Consider the following 23,780-nt stretch of genomic DNA (forward strand, 5'->3'; position numbering starts at 1 on the left):
CTTCTCTTTGACAGAGTACAGAGAGGGATACACAAGGCACATGCTTGCGTAGTCATTCCATCATCTGTCTGGAGCTTCAGGATGTGATCACTGCTCCTGCCAGTGAGTGTCTCAAAGGAGAAGAAATTGTGGGCAATCCCGAGTGAATTGTGGACCAACTTTGATGGACGCTTTAACTGAAACATAAGGGATGTCTTCATTTGAACTGTGTGCATTTGGTTCGATCGGCTACATTTCCGACGACAGTCTTCTTTCAAAGTTACTGTCAGTCCAATGTTAACAATATTGCTCAGAAAGGGCTAATTCATAATGAATTCAATGCTTTATTTGAAGTTTTCTGCCAGTTGATGTGTGTCAGGTTGTGGCTTATTGAGCTTCTATTTAGCCACACATTGTAATGTGAACAAACGCAACCTCTGGGTTATGTATGGATTTAATATCTTGATTTGACCGTTTTAACTAAACTACTGACTACATGACTAAATTAGGCTTTATTCTCTAACATTCTGTATGATTTCAGTAGGAAATCACTGCCCTTGAGGATTTATAGGTATTACATTAATGCTACGAGCACTGTAAATAGCATATGGTTGTGCATAATTGACTGCAGTAATGTAAGCTTGCCATTAGAGAGAATGACCATGTTCCTGAGAGAGAAACCTAACCCTAACCTTGACATTTCATTGCATTTTTTTTTATTTGATTACAGATTAGCTTTCATTTTGTGCTAAACACACACCAGACACAAAATCTGGCACCTCACATTTTTAATAAAAACAGTCACAATTGTAAAATACATGTGTCAACTGGAACACAACAAAAACACAAGCAAAGAGATTTCATATCAATAACAGCCTCATTTAGCAATCACCATTTGGCCCGTCAACAACAGTATTCACTCAGTTTAAAGGAGCAAGAACTTCCTTGTAATACAAGGGAAATTATTAACCAACACTATAAAGTACTGTATGTGTTTCTCATCTTGATGAGCCAGTACAGTGGCAGCTTCCTTTGCCACAAAAAAAAGCTAAATGTAAAACAAAAGTGTGGTCACATTGACGTGCCATCGCCACAGATAATCTGATGGGACTCTCGCTGTATCTTGTTTGTTTTGAAAACCCTACATAATTTATGTGTTGTCTCTTTGAAATGCGGCAACAAGACATAAATAGAGATAGTGATTTGAGCAAGGTTGTTCAACTACGTAATATAGCCTTCACAAAAAACAGTGGACTCCAGAGGCAGACACAACTCAATTCCTGCTCAATAATTAGATCTGAGCAATTAAAAACAACTGCATATCAGTCATTTGCATGCATTGACCACAAACTGGGTTACTTGAGCAAGTCATTCAAAAATAGAAATATTTCAGCATGTAAACACCAGCCTGTGAAGCCAATTTACCCCACTGTTACACACCTGGACCACCTCTTCAGCAATGCTAATGGTGGCACAAATGATTAAACACGGAGATTCTTAAATTCTGTTTCCTGTACAGCTGCTACAGCACAAAGTCTATTTTTATACGTTATGTAGAAATGAAGCAACTAACCTTTTCCTAACAATTGTGAGTGCAGGTACTTAACCACTGGCTTAGATAATGCTCACAGTTTACCCCAGCAGTTGTTTCCCTTTTTTCCTAGTTATAGTTGTCTTAAACTATTGGTAGCTCATTTGCAAATGCCATCGCCCATCTGTTCCATAGTTTCTTAACAGCTTTATTGAAGATATGGCATGATTACGCACGATACTCTGCGTTCCAATATTACCGTAAGCCAAATGACAAATGAATGGCTTGTTTACTAAGTACACATTTATTATCTATAAATGTGCATTTGCTGGACGATCAGATGGTAAAGCAATTGTGTGTCTCGGTTATAACATCTGCACATCATCACCGTGACAGTGCGCCCGTGTGCTCCACTTTGAACCATTTCATATTGTTTCTGAAACAATAACATCAAACGAGACGACAGTGGAGTGTAAAGGGAGAGTACGAAGTGGAATCAGTCCTGTTTGTTTGCAGAGCAGTAAAAATGTCAATCACGTTTCACCTGCTCTTGACACGTTTGTGTTGTAGCCATCAAATAACAAGACAAGACAAGTAATGCGGCCTTTGTTGATGTAAGATTGAGATATCAATCTTTGACCCTAACTGATTAACACTGGCTTATGCTTTAAGGGATTTTTTTGTATGGTACACAGTATATATATGTGTATATATATATATATATATATATATATATATATATATATATATATATATATATATATATAAATATAAATACACATATATATGTATGTATATATGTGTGTGTGTATATATATATATAATATATATATGTACATATATAAATACACACATATATATATACATATATATGTGTATGTGTGTATATATATATATATATATATATATATATATATATATATATATATATATATATGTATATGTATACTGTATATTTAGTTACTGTACATTCTGAGCAATTGACTACACCACTAGTCATAATCTACTCTGACTTAATACAGATGCAGATGCACTCATCTAGATTGTCTTTGGTTGTTACTCTGCACTTACAGTATAGTGGGCTTCATGAGATCGAGTGCATTGGGGACTGTTTTTCACTGCAAGATTTGCCTCTTATCCCACACACAGGCCTTTAGCCATTTATTGTTAGCTATTGCATGGGATCCATAACCTGGCAACTTTGCCAGCAGCAGACATTACACAGGTATTACACTTGATGGCAGCAAAGTAACCGCGCAGTATCCATATATTTTCATAGCCCCAATTTGGGTTTTTTTTTTTGTCCCGCTGTCAAGTATTCACAGGTTAAACACCAATTTGTTAGAAGCTGGTAATGACAGAGAATTGTTTTAAAGGGAAATTCTTTGAACCCACTGATCTGTTGTGGCTGAAATAGCGGTCTCAAAGCCGAACTAGATGAAAAGACACATTTTGCCCAAAACAACAGCACACGTAAGGGGCATGCCCTCATACAGAGACTGAACACCTGCTACATTTTAATATTTGTTGCCTCCCCGTGGCTCACTTTCAAAGCATTATTCAAGGTAATTGGGGCCATACATATCTTACACCGCCTTCGCTAGCATCAGCATTGTTTACAAAGCAAATGCACTTGCACTCTTCGAAGTGACCTGTGATCAGGAGCGTCATTAGAACATTGTTAGCTTGAGACAGTGAAAAGTGACTCTCATTTCCTACAGCGATCCGTGGGCGCATGCACACATACTCGTCCGGTAACACAGGTAGGCTTGCACACTTTCACTTCGCACATGAGCAGAGCAATTTTCTCTGCAGAGGAAAGCTTACGTCCTTACTACTTTTATTATAGCAATATGCAGATGTGGATTCACACCTGGGATTGAAGGATTTCAGAGTATATACATATACTGTCCTAAATGCACATGCTCCATGCAAATAAGGGCCATGATGTACTGTATGTATATGCTATGAATTTGTAATACATTCTGTGAAACAATCCCTCACAAGTGCTTTAAGTGCTTTCATCGTAGAACTTTTACCATTGCTTTACTCCAAGTTAGACTAAATGCCACTTTGTATTCACAACCCAGGAATTCTTTGAACAAAAATCGGAATATTTCATTGTCATTTCAGAAAATTATACATAAAAGGGAATGAAATGGGGTCATGGTTGAGGTTAACTAAATCAAGAGAAATGCATTTAGAAACTTTAAACATAAAACAAATGAATGAATATTATAAAGTATGCATGTGTGACCATACGAGATTAAAACAAAACAATGTAGCCAACATTTTTAACAATGCAACGACGTGACATTGCAGAATTTCAAATGGCGGCTATGCCCCGATAAGGAGGAATAGTAATAATAGCAGCAGCTATTCAGTGAGATGCAGAATTTGTAAGTCTGACAGCATCAGAAAAGTAGTTCTCCACAGCCTTGTGGGTCTGGCCTTGATGCCGCACAGCCTCCAGCCCAAAGGAAGTCGGCAAATATTTATGGAAAGGCATTGAAAGAGTCCTAATGCAAAACGTTTTTTTTTCCCTGCACCCACTCTGCCGTCTTCACCATATACTGTAGCACCTGTCTATCTGCAGCAGAGCAGAGCAGAGCAGAGCAGAGCTCTAAAACACAGTGCCTTAAGAATGCGAGGACCAAATCCAGCACACGTGTAGAAGGAAATTGGGACTGAAGTGTGTGAATATGTGTGTGTAGAGGATCCAGGTGAGGGCATCAGAGACACGCACCCATATGTATTAAAAGTAGGAGACAGATGATGTCTGTATGTGGAGGGGAGTGGTGGTGGTGCATGATCATCACCCTTTCTTACACATGCTTGGCTAAGCAGTGGTAGGTCAGCAGTTAGTACAATATAAAGATGATTCAGGACACAACCCTGGGAGACAGCAACATTGACGAGGATGGGAGGATGGGATGCTGTGGATTCCAAATGATTGAACTTCTTGTTTAAATAGGCCAATACTCTGTCGCATAAATGTGCTTGAAATCCCAGTTTTGGCAGGTTTCCACCGAGTGGAACGGTTCAGTGCAGTATGGTATGCGTATGTTTTTGCGTTTCCATTAGGAATAGAACCAAAATAACCGGCACCAACCATTCAATGTTTCTGTACCCTTCCCTTGGGGTACCAGAGTAATGGAACTGTACGGATGGAGATAGACCCACGACGAGTTAGCTGACTGGGCAACAGAAAAGCATCACTCCCTTATGACCGGTGTTTCTTCAACACTCGTAGTCTATTCTCATACGAAGTTTAACATATTGTTGAGACAAGCAGCCACAAACTGAGCTAAAAAAAAAAAAAACAAGCTGGTACATTGTTGTCCGTTGGGTTGTGTCGAAACGCAAGCCTGAGTGAGGGCTGTACTGTTCCAAACCAAACTGTGCCATGATGGAAACACAGCTTTTGTCTTTCAGCACGATGCCGTTAGTTCTGAGTCTGAAGTGTCTGAAATGTGTATGCTGTAAATTGAGTGTATGATTTTTTTTTTCTGTTGAGTGTGTAATAGTTTTCTCCCTCTTTTACAACTTTAGCTGTGCTGCTCGTCAATCATAGCAAGTCCAGAAACATGGTCCAAGTGAATAACCCCTGTACTCCACATGCCCTACAGGGGAAGGGTGCAGATATTCCCAAATTACAAATCTCAAGAACACTTTTTTTGATTTGGCACCAACATTTATCAAAGAATCGTATTGGATTTTGGTGGTAAAAGGTTATTGGTCAAATTCATGAAATGTTTGAGAGTGTGAGCGAGTGTCAGTGGATGGACTTTCATTACATATGGCAAAACATCCACTTTGACTCAGTGAGAAAATGATTTGAATTTGGATGTCGGTGCCCAAAGGCCAAGATGCTGTTTCTGGCCATAAGTCAAGAATAAAATGCAAATGCAGAATGCAAAAAAAAATATGAAACTAATATCTTCAGGACATTCTGGAAATGAGTCTGGTAGTAAACTGCAACTTAAGGCAGAGATGAAGCAGAGGTTTCAGATTATTTTCAGAATAATTAAATGTTTCTATAATTAAACACTGTTTCTAAATAACCTCACCTGCTGAGATGGGGAAATTATCAATTGGACACTTATTAATTAGATACAATCAAATTAAAGTTAAGCAATAATCAGTTAACAGAGTAATACATGTGTATTCTCTTCTGTAACTAATTATTTGCTATGAATGGCAGATTCATGTTATTAGCACTCACTTTACTATAGGTAAAAGACAATGTCCTATAAAATCATTTAACTCCATTCTTTAAATGGGGACAGTTTACATTTATAAAGCCTAAAAATAAACCGTGTAATTGTTATCTATGCAAAAGCATATAAGTTTACATTTTTACTGTGTGCTCATTGACCACCTCACTTTCATGGGCCATTATTCTGTGAGAGAGAGATTACTTTGATCACAGTTACTGGACTTTTGGGGGAAAAGGTGATTAAAGGGGCTTACTGTCACACTATATTAGCCAAGTTACAGTACGGCTCCATAATTTATCTAAATATATGTTCTTTATGGAAACTGTGTTGGTGGGATCGTTTGTGTGCCCCATATGGAAGAAAAATAAATATAATAAAAAAAATATTAAATTATTTTGGTTTGTGGTAAAAAAAAAAAAACGGCATTTGAGTACATGCCAAGATTTGGGAAACACTGATTAACGTTCATCAATATTTTCTGGCATTTTATGGACCAACCAACTAATTAGTAAATCGAAAAAATGATCAACAGATTAATCTTTTATGACAACAACCATTAGTTGCTGCCCTAATGCAAAACACTAACACTCTACTAAAGTATCCCAGCCGGGATAATTGTTTAAAAAAGATATTCAATCTTTGTGTGCTTTACTTCTAAATGAAATTCTCGTTGTTAATCAACAGTGCATCGTAATAACATAATACAGGTATGAAGGATAGCAGTGAATGTGTTTTACAGTAAATGCATGTAAATGTATGTAAGATTATAAGCTAATTGTCCTTCATTTTAAGAAGCAAACTACGAAACAATGAGCTCATTTGACTGTGAGAATCCAGGCCTTACATTTGCAGTTGAATACAGTGACGGAAACAAAAAGGTCAGTGATATTCTCACACATCTGCTGTGGCATCTGGTTTACAAATTGAGAAACGTCTTTTAGAGCTCATATTTCCTACCTCCTCTATAAAACAGAATAATCACTGAAGGGACGATCTGCTTTTCCAACACGTCTGTGGCTGCACACATCCTCAACACATCTTTTTCAATATCATATTAGGTATGTGTCAGTTGTGTTGTTGGCACAGCTTCACAGATGCTCATTAACCAACTGTTTTGTGAGACACAGTCTCAATCTTGTGGAAGGTGAAGGCTAGTGTAGCATGCCATGCAAATAAAGGGGTTTGTTCTCCATCTGGCAGGAGCACCTCTGGGGATATACTGAGCCATGGAGACCAAATGATTTTTGCATGAAATGGGACCACACAGTGTTTTTGAATTAATTCATGATACTGCAAGAATCATATTTCCCCACTTGCAGTAGAGGCACAACGGTTATTCTCCGTGTCAAATAACTCACTTTTAACAATTTTGTAATCATTGTTGGGCAGTTTGGGTTTTGCAACTACAGAATATACGTCCCTATGAATTTTAGGGAATTCCATTGCATTTTTCTTCAGCATTGCTGTAGTGCGCTGTGTCTGCAGCGATAGCCTCAGTACGTAGCTTTCCAGGTTTGCTATTTCCAGGTCGGCAATCATTCAGCTGAATTAGGCATTCAACTAAATCACAAATTAAGCTTATTTTAGCTTTGTTGTGTGAGCAATCCAAAATAGCAAGCTTTAACCTACTGATTTTAAGATTGCATCACATTGTGTAAATGTCAACTTTAACTTAATACAGTTAATTATATTTGTCGGTCTTCGGTTTCATGTGTTGCTTTTCTCTCAACCACTTGGGCATTGTGCTGCTATGTCACAGTGTAAGTCTATTAAACTACTCCGACTTATGGAATATGACACTGGCTATTTAAGAATATTTCTGAAATAATTAGTATGAAGCCACATGAGTGCACGGGCAATTAAACATGTCACGACTTTGCGTTTTGCCCTTTGTGTTTCCATATTTAGTCGTAGTTTAGTTGAAAAACTGCAAAAGTGGAACTAATTATTTACTCGTGTGTTCAACAAGGGCACTCAAGTCTATAGATTGTGTACATAATCAGTAAATGCCATATTCTGTGTCTAGTTATGCTTCGCATTCTTGTGTCCATTTGTTGTTTTTGTCAGCCAGTAACCCTTGCCTCATCCTTGACCCCAACTCCTCCATTTTCAGGTTGCTCTTCTATCAGTTTTGGCACTCCCTGCTGAGGCTCCTCATTAAGAAGAAAGTGGAGCATCTGTGCTGGTCAGACAAGATGACTAGGCCTCCTGGCCAGAACCGCAGTGGAGAGTCACGGCTAGGAAGAACAGAAATATCCTTCAGGAGCCATCTACAACCAAGAGGGATAACTGCTTCCCTCATATTTCTTTCAAAAAAGATTCTTTCAGCCGACTCTCGTCTAGTTATTCTGGCCTCCAGGTTCTCACCGAGTACCTTTGTAGACAAAACTCATTTCCATTGTGTCTGTGTTTTACAAACCACTTTAATGCTTCTCCCAGTAGGCACCCACAAATGACTGCCTTTTAGTTCCTATTGAATTGTTGAACACTAAAGTTGCCACATCGCCCTTTTTTGTGACAATGATATAGTCTTTTGAAGTGTCTGAGGAAGCCTTCACTTTACAGTCTTTACAGAAACTTTTAAGAAAAGTGATCGTTAAACCCAGTGTTGAGCCCCTTATCTTTATAAGAACTGGATATCATCACAGGACCGTAAAAAGGCTGTAAAATATGACAGCAACCATCCACTTTAAAAGGTATGTCCATTGTCTCCTGGGTATCTTAACATTAGATTCCATTCCCTCTCCAGTAAACAACAATATACCGCTGCACGCTGCTAGAATCTAAACGGAAGATCAGAAACATAGATTCATATCCAAGATGACTTCAAGTAGTAAATTAAAATTGTAGCTGCAGACTCAAGGACATAGCATGTTCCTTTTTGTGCGAGTAAAGATAGCCTGTAAAACTGCAGACCATAGAAATCACTCCAGTCCAACCTTTCATCATCATTATATCACTCAGTTTCACAGTGAAAGGCAACAGAGATGTTGAGCTCCGACTCACCACCCTCACTGGTCCAAAAGGTAACCGTTATCGTAACCTAGCAACAACAAACTAATTGGTCCGTTCGGTTAATTTTGGTCTAGCTCGAACATTGGTAGGCATAAACTGAAGCTGCACCGCTCACTGACTTTGCATAAACCTGATCTGGATAAAGGAAGATCTCTTCCTGGGTAGACCCTCAGGAGAATCTCCAATAAGACTCGATATAACTCTTCAGGGAGAGCACTGGCATGAATGAGAATCTACCTCAACCCATGTCTTTATTGTTCAAATAATCCAACGTCATCATGTGAAAATGGCACGTAAATATCATGCTTTAACTGTACCTCAATAAAAAAAAGTAATAAATACAATGTATAATAAAAAAAGGAGAGCAGGAAATCACTCACACACATTTCCACTCTGAGGCAAGTATGGCTTGATCTGTTAAGAACCATTTGTACATGTTGCTGCTAGACTCTTATTTTAAGGCAATTACATAACAAAGGTCTTCAACTGAGTCATGTACCATTTCATGTGATATTATTTTTAATTGATCTTCTTAATATAGTACATTTTCATACCATGCACGGCTACTGCACACCTGACAAAATAGCTCATTTGCACAATTTCATTTTAATGAAGAATGTGTAGTTGGAGTTAATTTGACATCAAATTATCATTGATAATGTTTACTGCGTTTTGTCCATCTTGAGTGAGTGGGATGAGACTTGGTTTTACTGCTATTACCAAGTAATAGCAGTAAATCTGGCAGACGCAGGCTGACAAATTATAATTTAATTAGGTCTGGAAATAAAGCAGGACCTACACAATTTCCTGAGTGGTGAAGTCTATAAAATTGTTGTATTAAAGCCAATGATTCTGTGTTTGTTGAACACTAGCCATGTACTGTGGATTTATGGTGACTAACAATCGAGAGTCGTGAAGTGAAAATGACCAAGCTTCTGCTAAACTCTATAGTGTAAAGTATGCAAGCAGCACCTAATTTCATATTCCTCTACAAGGAAGACGAGCAACGTCTTTTCACCTGTGTGCTGATCGAGCAATTAGGTTTCAGCACAACCTCATAGCATTTTGACCGGCAACAGCAAATGAGACTGTTAAGTTTATTTTTTAATTTTTTTTCTAGATAATCATTTTTAATGATCTGATTTTTGGTAAAATATGACCATCTGCCCACATGCCAAGCATATGATAAACAAAGTAAAATTGGTTTTAAGGTGAGTTTGATTGATTTGCCATCGTCAACTGTAAACACGTTTGTGTCATAATGACACGTAAGTAAATTTGGGTTTTACTGTGTTTCAGGTCTCAAATTTACAAATCCCAAAACTAAAAGAGCTAGATAAAGATCGAAAGATAAAAGAGCTGATATTAATATTTGTAGATCAACCCCCAAAAATGATTGTAATTACTACAAAACCAAATTTCCAGACAACATTATGCATTTCCCCTGATATAACCTATTTATTTAGCCAATCGCCATATTACAGCTATTTAAACATCCAGCAACACGAGGTAAACATAACTTTGTTGGCTGTATCAATCCATTTAAATCTTCCCCGTAGGAAAACCTTTAAAAATCAGACTACAGTTCAGCACGATTTATGCCCAAGGAAAACACCATTCATCTCTGTTGATAGAGTAACTTTTTGGGAAGCATCATACATTTCAGAGAACAGATACAAATGATGTACGATTAACTGCGATGGCAACATTTTTCATCTTCTTGCTACAACGTTTGATCTATGATGCGTGTGTTTAACTTGTGATTTTTCAATTGTGCCTTGTGTAATTTTCAAAGTACTATGTATGTACAGTAATCCATTGAACAAAATGCTGTAGTGACACTTGGAAGTGGGTGAGAAAGGACTATGAGAGTGACGCTGTGGCGGTGTGTTCACTCACCAGCTGGACATCTGCAGGAGGCTGTTCCATTGAAGCGTGTCAGGCAGGTGGAGTTGTGCAGGCACGGATTGTGAAGGAGGTCACAGGGGTCATAAGGCTGGCTGCACAAGGGGCCACTGAAGAAGGGGGGACAGGTGCAGGAAAAACCCCCAGGCATGTCTGACTCTTGACATTGAGCTCCATTTAGACAAGGAGCAGAATCACACTCATTCACATCCTCTGTACAGTCCACACCTGTCCAGCCTCGTGAGCACAAACACCTTGGATACAGCAGAGAAGGAAAGTGGTTTTTAAAACAAAAAAAAACCCTTTGGCACATTTTAAAATGAATCCTAAATAAATAAAAACTTACAACTTATTCAGTATTTTTCTCAGGGTTCGAGGTTACACATTCTGTCTGACAATGGCACTATTATGAAGGCTCTTTTTGGCTTTTGGCAGATTCGCTTTTTCCGATGCAAAAATGTTCCAAATGACACATTTACTACATACAATCACACACCATGTTACAATGAACGTGTATGCAGTGCACTCCAGAATCCTTGTCTGAGACAGTGTGGGGAAATTTACAGGTTAATTGCACTACCGGTCAGGGACGGCTTTTAATTCTAGACAGCTAAATGTAGGACAGGGGAGGTGAGAGCAGGGAGTGGGGATTAAATGGAAATATATGTATGCAGAGAGAGCGAGAGAGCGATGGGGACAAGGAAACAGAGAGAGAATTCAAGTGTGTGTGTGTGTGATTTTTAAGGATCTGCTCTTAAAGCAGGTGGCTATTCCACTTGGTGGCAGTGAGTACCTGAGCTCAATCAAGCATTCCACCTCACATTCCCTTCCATCCCCCAACTTTTCCAACCTCAAGCAGTTTTACGCCTCCCAGTGAGAGGGGGCACCAGCTGAAGCAGATACACCAGCTTTTTCCTCCAATGAGTCAAAGATCCCCTGAAACCTTTTCATGCTGTGAGCCATTGATTGACTCATTTGTTTTACCTGCCATCTGCAATTCATTATCTTTGGTGCCAGTGGAAGGACATATTGCGATCTCTCAACAGCTTCTTTTCCCTGCATTTCTTAAGTGACTGACGCAGCTCATGAGGATAGCTTCCTCGAGCCAGCTTGCACACCTACTTGTAGCTGTTGAGAAGGTCTGTGCAGGTGGCGTTGTTTTTGCAGGGCTGTGATAAACATTCATCAATTTCTTGTTGGCAGAACTCTCCCTCCCAGCCCGAGTGGCACACACACTCATAGCTCTGCAATCCAAACCAGAAAGGGAAGCACTATTATATCAACACTGAAATATCTTGTCTTGGTATAGTAATACAAGATACTAAGAGCAGAAATGTACTACTGTGCGTGTATATACTGTATACTGGACAGTACATATTCATCATTTTACTTTTGAATAGCAAACTGCTGTGCCATTTGCTTACTTATTTATACCGATTGCATGTAAGAAAATAGTCACAGCGGTGCTGAATATACATGCATTTATTGAATTCATCAATTTTCCATAGAAAATAGCAGCATAAAACCTCCCACACAAAACTTGTCTTTGCTGTTGAGCCGGGTTTGTCTGAAATTTTTCCAATCACTGCTATGCAGATGTATTCCTCCTACCACTCGCCCGCTGGATAATGTGCAAGCCTGTTTTTCCTATGCCCTTTGAGTTATATTGCACCGTACAAGGCTTTATTTCAATCATGCAATGTTACCACCGCATCTTAGTATATTTTGCTTCCACAAAAACAGTTTCACACTGTATATGGCCTCCATCTCCCACGAGTGAAATATTACACAGTTTGTTGTTTTCTGCCCATAAAAGTAAATTAAACCCACAATTAACTGGTTCCTACAAATTTCACGCGGGAGCCGAAATCAATCCGTATTTAGTGTGATAATTATTGGTATAACTTCTCTAAAAATACATTTTCATGGCACTGGTTTGATATAAATTATTCCGATACAAGATGAAGGTCATCATGTGGTCAGGATTCCTCATTGGCTGCATCCTGTCTAAAGGTCCTAGGTACTGCTGTTTGACTGCATGCTAATCTGTATTTCATACACTGGAGGGGAGCCGTTAAACTTTGTCTGATATAATTTGTACACCATGGGCCTAATGGTGGTGGTGGTGGTGGTGGTGGTGTGTGGGGGGGGGATGCCGTCATCTCATGATAAATTAGATACCTCCAGGAGACTCCTATTCCTTACCCCTGGCAATAGAACATAATCTCATTTTTGCTGCTAAGTCACCTTCAGGGACTGCAATTCTCCAAAATAAGGTAAAGCTCGATGGGACACAGTGTTCAGAGGAGAGGAATAGCTGCACTGTAAACAAGCGCATGTGAAGAGGTTTCCAAAAACTGTCCCTATTTGAATAATGAGCTGAGGTTTGTGGTGAAACAGTACAGCAACAAAAAAAATAAAATCAATTGGGTTGAAATTCATTATTACCCTCCTATCGTGACCAATTCCTTTCTTATGTCCTTTTGTCTTTGGATTAAGAGTTTTGGATTTTATCCTGGAAAAATATATTGAAATGTTTTAATCAGGTATTAAAGCATGGGAGAATTTTGCCACATTGAAGTAGAATTCATTGTTCATTGACTGTGCGGCTGGAAATAGCAACTTCAATCACACCGTGTGTGTGTGTGTGTGTGTGTGTCACTTTGTACCAAGTGGAAGACAGAGCCCAATTTGTTTTTGTTAAATAGAACTCATCATTTTAACTAATACAGTAGAGTGCACATATTTTCAATGGTCTCATTTTACACCTGAGCATTAGGTGCGAGCTACATACTATATGTTATTTGTCTTTGTCAAAAGGAAAAAAAAGAAACGAAAAAAAACCTCAAAGACTTTATCTATGACACATCTGTTCCACTACTGCAATCTGTTAGCAAATAAGCAGCTGTTGGAAAAAACACCCCTGGTACTCATTGCACAGTTTGTGAGCAGAATGCAGCTCCCTAGGTCTTTCTGCAGCTGCAACAGATCAATGTTATTGGCTTGAACAACACTTGAATAACTTCAGAACTAAAGCCACGTCTCGAAAAAAAAGAAAGAAAAAGGAAATGCATCTAAAAATGTCCTTTTAAGCTCGAGTGTGTGCATCTGTATAAGTCGACATCGGCGCTGAAAGACCACCGCACACAAAACACCGAGAACAAGTCACTTTGAAAAATCGCTTGAGAGAATCAAGTGACCTTGCGGCCCAAAGGGAAAGCATCGCTGCCCTGTTTGTTCTAAATAAATTCATAAATGAAGCCATGACTATGTAAGCTGTAAGTAAGAACCTATGCCGTAAATGTGATGCATTTTGGTAGGATGATGACAAAGTGGCCATTTTCAAACCACTCATATCAGCACACATATTCTCCTGTCTGTGCCCACACATGCGTTTCAAAACAGTGACACACACATAAAATATTGCTCTGGAAATGGATGGTGGGGGTGTGTGTGTGTGTGAGTGACAGGCAGTGTCAAAACTGCCCACACCCAAATCTCCAAACATACTGTAAATGACACTGACACTAGTAATAGCTGCGTTTTCTGCGTGTCCATCCCAATAACTAAGCCTTTTTAAGGTGGATTAGATTTCTGAAGATACGTTTCGTAATGATTTTTTCGTTTTTGTGTAATATGCTGCACATTTAAAACTTGGCATGATTACCATATTTAAGGAAGTAATTGGTCTAACAAGAGACACAATAATGATGTACATTTATTAGACATCTTATTCCACATAGACACCTGGAACTTCAAGGCGAGCCGCATCTCCTTATGCTGGCAGAATTTCCCAATAAGACCAATAAAGTGTGCCAGATTTGTCTACCAAACACACACCTGTTCATTATTGTCCTGTAGTAGACCCCAGAGCCGCATAAGCATATTTTATTCTTTTTAATGATACACCACTATTCGTGTTATTGCACAGTTGTTTATATTTTACTGCAATGGGGCTGCTTTTAAAATTTAACTGCATGGCTGCCATCAAAGGTAATAGGCAGTACCTAATGTGATTCAGGGCTGTCAATATTTTATGAAAAACTGTAGACTTTTTCAATGAGTAACTAACTGGTAGTTTACAGGGCACTGGATTATTCTGAGGCCTATCAAAAGCCAATAAAATCACTTTGTTATATTACCAAACAAAAAATGTGTCTACTTACCAGATGGAGGTCCTTGCAGACAGAGTTGGTGCTGCACAAACTGTTCACACAGTCATCTATGTCTTGCTCACATCTCTGCCCAGCATACCCAGGACTGCAAAGGCAGTAAAAGCCATCTACAACTGAAAGAAGATCAGTAGAACAGTTACAGCAGCTTGCATCATGAATTAATTCACTCAAATCTCAGTAGGCCCCACATCTCTACACAGGTAAATGCTGATTATGTGCATAAAGGATAATCACCCACTGTGATTCAGGTTTTTAATGGATAACACTATTATAATAAACGTCCTCTGCTATATCAGTCAAACCCGCTCCTTCTAAATCTATGCGAGTTCTGAGCTCCATACCATCAGTATGAGACACACTAACCAATGAGTCCTCTTCTGTGTCCCACTCCTTCTCAATAACAGCCTCAAAAGCCATGTCGTTTGTTTCCACACTCCAAATACAATGAAAGAGAGGAAGGAGAGTCCATTTAAGGCCATTCTTTATTCAGATATTACAAATGTGGCCATTTCTTCCATCAGAAGTTTGCATGTCCCACATCTAATAATGTATTCCTTCCTCTCTTTAATTATTAATAACATTAAAGAGGGATGCATCATTCTGTTTCTCTAAGACAACACTAGTGTACAAGCAGCCAGTGACAGAGGTAATTGCACTTCTTACAGGAGTGAATTTATTACTCTCCCAGTCAGGGTCCCAGGATTCTTCATTATCCCAAAGATTTACCACGTAATCTATGCTGTCACTCTGTCTTGGTGCGTGTAGCTGCTATTACTCTCATTAAATGCTTTAGGTCCTGGGTGGCAGCAGCATTACTCATCTCAGCCACTGTGGCTATGCCACGCTCTCCCTGGTGGCTGGCTTGCTGCCACTGTGCACTGGCCAATAGGTCCTAGAGGCCTGCCTCTCTAACCTAAGGCAAACTGGCTGCACTCGAGATTAGTGAAGACAGTTGGCAGAGGTCTACAATGAAGGATAGGATGCTCTCAGACAGTGATCCACTGCTATCACCCTTTTGTTCTGGCATAAACCAGTTGAGCAAGATTACAGAAATGCCACGAGAGCTGGAGGGCGACTGGTGAAAAATATTTCGCTTCTGAGAAATTACTCTGGTGCAGAGTAATTGCAGACAACAAGTATGTAATTGCTAACAAAAACAACATTCTCTTTTAATATAAAACAATGAAGTTAAATGATGTGATGAAGAATCCTCATCAGTGACATGTTTTACATTCGCTTGAATTCTTTTAGGATCAAACTGGATAATCATATGAAATGAAAAAAAGGAAAAAAAAAATCTGTCTTGAGCATTAATTGTATTAATATTGGCATTTATCGTAAATGATCCAAGTTCCAACATTGATGTTTAATTGAATCCCTTTCACAGTTGTGTTTGGAGACTAATCAAGCCTTGACCAGCAGGTAACGTCTTAGATCCTCACATCAGATTAAATAAATCCACTCTCATAACAACCCTATTAACTGCACTGGTGACCTAATTACAAACTGCCTGTCAGGCTGTAAGTGAGCAAAACTAAATCTGACAAACACACTGCATGTGTGTACGTACTTGTATGTATATCTTTGTGAGGACCAAACAAACATGTAAACGTATTTGGGGAAAGTGAGGACATTTTGGCAGGCGTTGGTTCAGTTCAGTTAAGTTAAGTCTAGGGTTTAAAGTGTTAAAGGAATACTTCACCGATTTGCATTATTACTAGACTGGGGTAGTATGTTTTGTGCTTCCCAATCTCAGTTTCCTCAGTGTCACTGGTGGGCACGTAACTAAGAAGAGAATGAAGATGTTTCTCGACTCAAGGCAAACTGAGGTTGGGAAGCACCATTTAAAAAAAAAAAATACACCTATTCTAGTACAAAGCTAAATGCAAATCGGGGAAGTATGCCTTTAATGAAGGGGTTCACACTTTGTTTTGCACTGTTGAAATCTATGCTATTTCTTAAAAAGACCAGCAAACCTGCAGGTGTGTGTGTGTAACTGTATCTTTTTGAGGACTAGTTTAAGTGTTTTAACTGAAATGTTGGTAGAGTGAGGGTATTTTGGCCAGTCCCCACATTCTGTCACATGTTGAAATGGCTTTTTAAGGCTTCAGACCTGCATTGCAGGGATGCATCATCTCTACGAGTGTCCTCGCTAACATATAGCTGTACAAAAATATGTGTATCTCTGTGTGTGTGTGTGTGTGTGTGTGTGTGTGTGTGTGTGTGTGTGTGTGTGTGTGTAGCGCTTTGATGCCTTTTTGAGAGTCTGTTATTAAATATGGTGGCAAGACAGGCAGTTTCATACCATCGTAGCAGAAGCCGTGAAAACAGGGGCTAGAGCTGCACTCATCCACATTGATTTCACAGCGGGGGCCGGCGAAGCCCCGATGACAGCGGCAGCGGAAACCTAAAGGGAAGCGGTCCTGATCCAGCTCCTCCACACACACTGCACCATTCTCGCAGGGATTACTGGCCTCACAGGGTAAGAACTCACAATTATGTCCTGGTGTGAGGCAGAGGAACATACATTTTAAATCCCTGCTCTCAAGATGTTATTATGCATAAAAAGGTGTAAAAATAAAAGGAACATGCATGACTGAAACTCATTACAAAGCATGTCACCAGACAGCGGATGTATGTAACAAACTGTGTATATATACAGTAAAGGGCTGGTTTGTTGCATTTCAATTCAGTTCAACATTCTATTTCAAAACATATTGAAACCACTTCCAGTCCAATCTTCCCCTGACCATTTCTTAGTCAACTTATTGTGTGTCATACCCAATAGCTACTTGGGGAGCAAACACTACAGACGGACAGAAAATACAGGTCATGGTGAAAGAAGGAGTGATATCAAAGCTTCTCTCTCTCTCTCTCTCTCTCTCTCTCTCCTCTCTCTCTCTCTCTCTCTCTCTCTCTCTCTCTCTCTCTCTCTCTCTCTCTCTCTCTCTCTCTCTCTCTCTCTCTCTCTCTCTCTCTCTCTCTCTCTCTCTCTCTCTCTCTCTCTCTCTCTCTCTCTCTCTCTCTCTCTCTCTCTCTGAGAATCAGCAAAGCACTCTAAGGCAATTTGAAGATTTTGGTGTTTTGAAACTCTCTTGAAAATTAAATAAAGCAATGTTTAAGCTACCAAGCCCCTTATTTTATCCACTACAAACTGGATATAATGGATGAAGCATTGCCACAGCGGCAGAAATTAATATAGATTTAAAGTTAATTTGAGCAGATTAAGACTCTTGTACACGCATGGTCATGGTGTCAGAATGGTCTAGATTTGTTGCTAAAAAAATACTTACACATATTAAATACAGGTTGTTTTGTGCCCTTTAACTACTAGAATTTGATCTTATGTTGTGTTGTAAACAAGCCATGCAAGCATCACAACACATTACAAATCCAGCCATTTACTTTTCAATCTTTCTGTATTTGTGGATGCAAACGTATATTTAGAGCGGTACCAAGAGCACACTAAATATTCTCTCACTATTGTGTGGTTAAATATTGAAAAACAAACTGCAGATGTAACGTTCCTATTTACATTTTGTACATTTTTATTTTTCTTAGCACTGAACAACATAAAAAGTCATCATGAGACTAGATTGTGATTTTACAGTAGCTTTAGCTCTCTTTTTACTGACAGTGACACGTACAGTAGCTTGATGGAAGTCCCCACCACAGCCTACAGCACTTACTTTATCGAGACAGTTGAAAATAACAGTATGTAAAGTTAAGTTAGTTCCTCAGTCTTCATTACCTTTAAATGGAAGCACACACTGGCAGAAGTAATTACCCGGCTGGTCAAAGCAAGAGGCGCCGTTCTTGCAGGGAGATGAAGCACACTCGTCAATGTCAAGTTCACACCATAAACCTTTGATAGAACACAATACAGAGGAATAAATATACAGTCTTACATTGCAGAGGCTTAAGTGTCAGACAGAATAGACCTGGTACTGTTGTCTAAGGCATTTGCACGTCTGATAAACCAACTCTTTTGCTGAGAAACCAGCACAGTCAGTCAGACAGTTTTATTGTTTGTCATTGTGCTCTGCAGGAATTATTAGAACGTATTATGAAACAGCTGAACTGCTGTCACTCTCTAACTTTCACTGGTGGAGATGTATCATCTTCGTTTGAACCCAGGGTCATTATTCATCTTTGAACTCGAAACAGCTGGCATCACAGCACCACATGTGGGGGGGGGAATTATTCTGCATGACTTGACGTATTAAATCACACTGCAGCACTATTTTAAGGAGCTGCTGAAGACTTTAAGACTTTAATTCAGATGGTACCCGTTGTTACTGACGTGATTGCGCAGCAACAGATTTTTCAAGTACAGGTCAATTCATCTCCACCAAAATGAATGCAGCAGCACTGGCTCCTCTGTGACCGAGGCGGGTTATAATGGCAGATTAAATATTTACCATTATTTTCAAACATAATTAAACCCACCCGGGACGCAGAAGAGCAACAACGATTGGAAATCTACTGCATCTTACAGGACCCGTGGTGCAGATGAAGGCAACAGAACCTCCTAGCCTCTAATTGAACTCTGCTTTGTGACTGAATTGTTTTCAAATTGATTCAGAAGACAAAGTCCAAATTTCTGACATGAAACTTCAGCAACAGGCAGTTATCTTCCTTGTATCTAAGCACAGATATCCATATATACTGTATTCTGTTCAGTACTTGTCTTACAGTGTGTGTGTGCATAGATACAAGAGTACCATGCTCACAATTTACACAGAAGTACAACTTGTAGATATAAATCTTTTATTCAAACTTGGATTTCTCATACAGACTTTTTTTTCCAACGGCTGAATTACAACTGCAAACGCTGAGAAACAAAAGTGTTTTGATGTGATAACATACAAAGACATGCTTTACCCAAACTCACCTGTGAAGCCAGGCATACAGGCACATTCATAACCGTGAAGAAGGTCAACACATGTGGCATTGTGCAGGCAGGGAGAGGATAAACACTCATCTATGTTGACTTCACAGTAGTCGCCTGCAAAGACATGACATTTAAAATAGGCGGTGGCTTCGTCAACCTCCCCACACATTAGTAAACTGTAATACTGTATTTGCCTTTTAAATTTCACTAGCAGCGACACCTTGAATCTCTCGTGTGTAGTATTTCATAGACCGTTCGCACAAAATGTAAGTTTACCACTTTTTTTGCAACACGGGTACTGATATTTAGTTTTAAATATTCAACAACAGCAGTGTGCTTCATATTTGGAATTAGTGAGTGTAATACAAAATTCCTTCCTTCCTGTTTTCTCTGAAAAGAAATATGCAAATTAGATAACAAAAAAAACCCTCTTAATAGGTTTTGGACTATTTTACAGACTTGTCTTTATTGCAAGTGCTAAAAGGAGGCTGCTTTCTAAGAGATGTCGTAATGAGCTGCATTTCATGTTCACAGCGTAATCACGTAATCACTTTTGTGCTGCTCCGACAACACAATGGAGAATGGAGTGTGTTTCACGATCTAATTGATTCCTTATGCAGCATGGATGTGACCCTACGTTTAGCACACATTAGGTAGGGTCCTCTTAAAATAACCTCCATTAGGATATACTGTACCGCATTATAAATACCTTCTGCAACGTAAGCAATCAGTTGCTCAGGTAGTTAGTCAGTGTATTTTACCGGAGCAGATTATAGATAATGGTTCAAATTACCTTTCTACAGTTTTCTGCGACAAAACATTCTCTACCGGAGAATTTCATGAAGTTTCTTCATTAACTTTAACGTTTCAAGCTCGGGCAATTAAAGCAGCTTTGCAGAGGAGATGTTCAGGACGACATGGGAATTGCTATATGATTTGTGATGTGTCATTACATTTCCTGGTTAAGATAATAAAGCAACCGCAGGGATGAACTCTGCTCTGGCTATTTTGGACAACTAATGGCAACAGTAATTCAAATAAAAATACTCAGACATGATCTTTATTAACGGTTATTGACAGTGAAGTTCATGATTTTGTGGTATTTAGTGCAATCAATGACTTAGAGCATGAACACTCATGTTTAATCTACTGTGGCTTTTCCAATAAACAATTGAAACTTTTCACGCAGTTTGAGCTCTTTGCATAAACACATTTCCCCTGTGGGCTCTCCGTTGTTCCTCTGTATCTGTTCCAAAAGCTTAACGTTATCGATAGACATCATGGTTGAACGGAGTGTAATGGAAACGTATTGGTCCCTAAAAGCGCGCACATTCAGTCAGTCAAGAGCACAACTCTCAAACTCTGCAACAGAACAAGAGGAATTACTATACTATATATACAGTAGTTACATTTTTGGTTGGCAGGGAAACAAAAGGTGATCAAAACCTTGTCAAGCAGACACTACAAGATGCATTTCAAGTGCTGAACCATGCTTGGTTGACCATACAGAGTGAACGCCAGCATGGACAAAAAACTGCGTTTACTGTTATTTAATGGTGAGAGGTCACATCGAGCGACTCTGAAAATGTTTGTGACGCGTTTATAGCCTTTAGGAGAAGTTTAGAAAAGATCGCATGAGCTACAGAGAGAGCTACTGTTAAGTATCTAGTTCTGTCTGATTCTTTTTTTTTAGATTCTCAGAGGGACTGGCTATCAACAAAAGCTTCTTACAAACTGACTCCAAACCCACCGTTCAGGCAGACAGTCGGTCTGAACTTTAACAATTCACAATTCAGCAACTGATGCAATGTTGTGTAAACAAACACGGCCAAGGTAAGAGACGCACAAATTACCTGTGACTCCGAGAGGACACTGGCAGTGGAACGAGTTCAGCTCGTCAACGCAGGAGCCTTCATTTTGGCAAGGTTGGCTGAGACACTCATTCACTTCAATCTCACAGTTACGTCCTGCGGAAGCATGGGAAGTGGAGCTGCAACGATTAATAACTCAATTCTTTATCATTTAAGTGTTATAATTCAAAGTGATCAGATTTGTATTGCGCCATATAAAATGGATTCATTTGAGATGGAAGACAAATCTGGATATTTTAAAAAAACATCATCGATTAATAGAGATACAGTATATACTATTATGAAAACAACTCGGATTGCAGCTCTAATGGAAAGTGCACAACATGTACTACACTGCTTTTCTGAGTAAAATGTCCCTTTAATTCAAAGGGATCAAGTTCAAATAGCTTCAAATAGCCTTCGCTTACCAATAAATCCGGGTGCACAGAAGCAATTGTAGCCATTCAGGGTGTCCTCACAAACACTCAGGACTCCACAGGGCCGTTCTTCACAATCATCAATGTTTATCTCACAAAACTGGCCTGTTAAACCTGCAGAGAAAGAGGAGCCGTCACTCTTTACATCTCTACCGCTATAGATCGTAGATCTACAGAGAAGATCACACTCTGACTCCTTAAAAAATATATATTTTCTCGTTCTCTTCAGCAAAATAAAACAGGGTTTCCTGCTGGTGCGTAAATTAAATGATATGCACTCTACTATCAGTTATGAATAAAGTATCCAAGGGCAACACTTTTGAGAAAAGCTTAGTCAAGGGTGACGCTAAATGACTTTCAATATGCAATTAAAGACGAAAGTAATTAGAGGTCCTTGGAGAAGGTTTTGACCAGGGATAACACTATGGAGTGTTTTATTTTTAAGAGCACACACACGCAATGAGGACAACACAACACAATTTACTTTTATGTAGGAATAAAACTAAGGTAGCAATGACTGAAAGCTACAGCCACATTAAATCATGTCTGCGCTCTTGATATATATATATTTTTTGTAATTATAAATCAAAAACATCAACAACTGCCAGTCATATACAGTTTGAATGCAATTAAACACCAGTGCGTTGCTTTGTAAACAAGCCAGTTCTTCACTTGGATCCTGGATCCTAAGCGGGTCAAGAGAAATTCAAGCATTTTGCTTTGAAGTCAGCACATAAACTGATGAACTGAGCCCTGGCGTACACATTCCCTAAGTCGGTTATGTTTTGTTGCTGAAGGCCAAACAGATTAGACTCCCACAGAGCAGGAAGCTGCAAGTGAAGGCATCAAACCAGTGGAGTGCCCACTATGCACATGATTCATTTGAGGAACTGCCTCATCTTGAATCGGGATGGTGAACCTACCTGGCAAACAATCACACTTGGACCCTCTTGAAAGACCCACACACAATGAACCATGTTGACACAGGCCGTCAACACACTGGTTCGCAAGTGTTTTCCGCAGTGTGGCCCAGTGTACCCGTGTTGACACACACATCTATAAGTATTTGCCAGCGCTTTACACGGGAGAGCCCCCTCAGGGTTGCAAGGATTTGACACGCATTGGTTCACAGATGAGGAGCAGTCATTGCCATGGTATCCTCTAAGTTGAGGGATCAAAGAAGTGATTGATGTGTTGTGCAGTGTACAGTATCCTCCGAACCCTCCCACGCCTGGCAAACAGCATGGATTGTGATTTCAAGAAATGCCGTCATCGCCAGTGTTTTTCCGTCCCCGCTGATTGGCATAATCCACCCAGAGCATAAACAGTGTATTGAAAAAAACAACAAAACAATGTGTGGTGGTTTAATTTTTCATTTTAACTAATGTGTGTGGATTTGTACATTATGTACTTTCACTAACTGTAAATGCTGTTTTATAACAGCAGAGTAATCAAATGCACTAATGTGTTTTAACATGTATTAACTGATGTTTAATGTGGCAAGAAGATCACAAGACAAACTTTGGTTGTCATAATTACATGGCATGGCTACATTTCCAGACGGAATTACTGCAATAATTCCAAGAGCACCACCAAAAAATGTTTGCCGGTATTATCTGTACATACCTGGACGACATATACACAGCAATTCTCCAGCGGTGGTGAGAGAGCAGGATCCTCCATTTTTGCAGACGTCAACAGCAGCCGACGCACACGTTCCAGAGACAATTACCGAGCAATTCTTGCCTGAATGGTAAGTGAAGTTTGTTAATTG

The 23,780-nt window shown here is 39.3% G+C and overlaps 1 protein-coding gene across 1 annotated transcript in view; it reads right to left on the reverse strand.

Annotated features, from left to right (window-relative positions):
- The window catches only part of eys (eyes shut homolog), a 146,590-nt gene that overhangs the window by 81,593 nt on the left and 41,217 nt on the right, over window positions 1-23,780 (reverse strand). Inside the window, exons 16-24 of the mRNA XM_044045628.1 lie at window positions 23,633-23,752; window positions 21,998-22,120; window positions 21,573-21,686; window positions 19,720-19,833; window positions 18,577-18,690; window positions 17,131-17,328; window positions 14,817-14,938; window positions 11,773-11,894; window positions 10,645-10,904 (exon numbers count right to left, since the gene is read on the reverse strand). Coding sequence (XP_043901563.1) covers window positions 10,645-10,904; window positions 11,773-11,894; window positions 14,817-14,938; window positions 17,131-17,328; window positions 18,577-18,690; window positions 19,720-19,833; window positions 21,573-21,686; window positions 21,998-22,120; window positions 23,633-23,752 — 1,287 coding nt within the window. The remainder of the gene's footprint in view (window positions 1-10,644; window positions 10,905-11,772; window positions 11,895-14,816; window positions 14,939-17,130; window positions 17,329-18,576; window positions 18,691-19,719; window positions 19,834-21,572; window positions 21,687-21,997; window positions 22,121-23,632; window positions 23,753-23,780) is intronic.

The sequence above is a fragment of the Solea senegalensis genome, linkage group LG15, assembly GCF_019176455.1.
Source record: "Solea senegalensis isolate Sse05_10M linkage group LG15, IFAPA_SoseM_1, whole genome shotgun sequence".
NCBI lineage: Eukaryota > Metazoa > Chordata > Actinopteri > Pleuronectiformes > Soleidae > Solea > Solea senegalensis.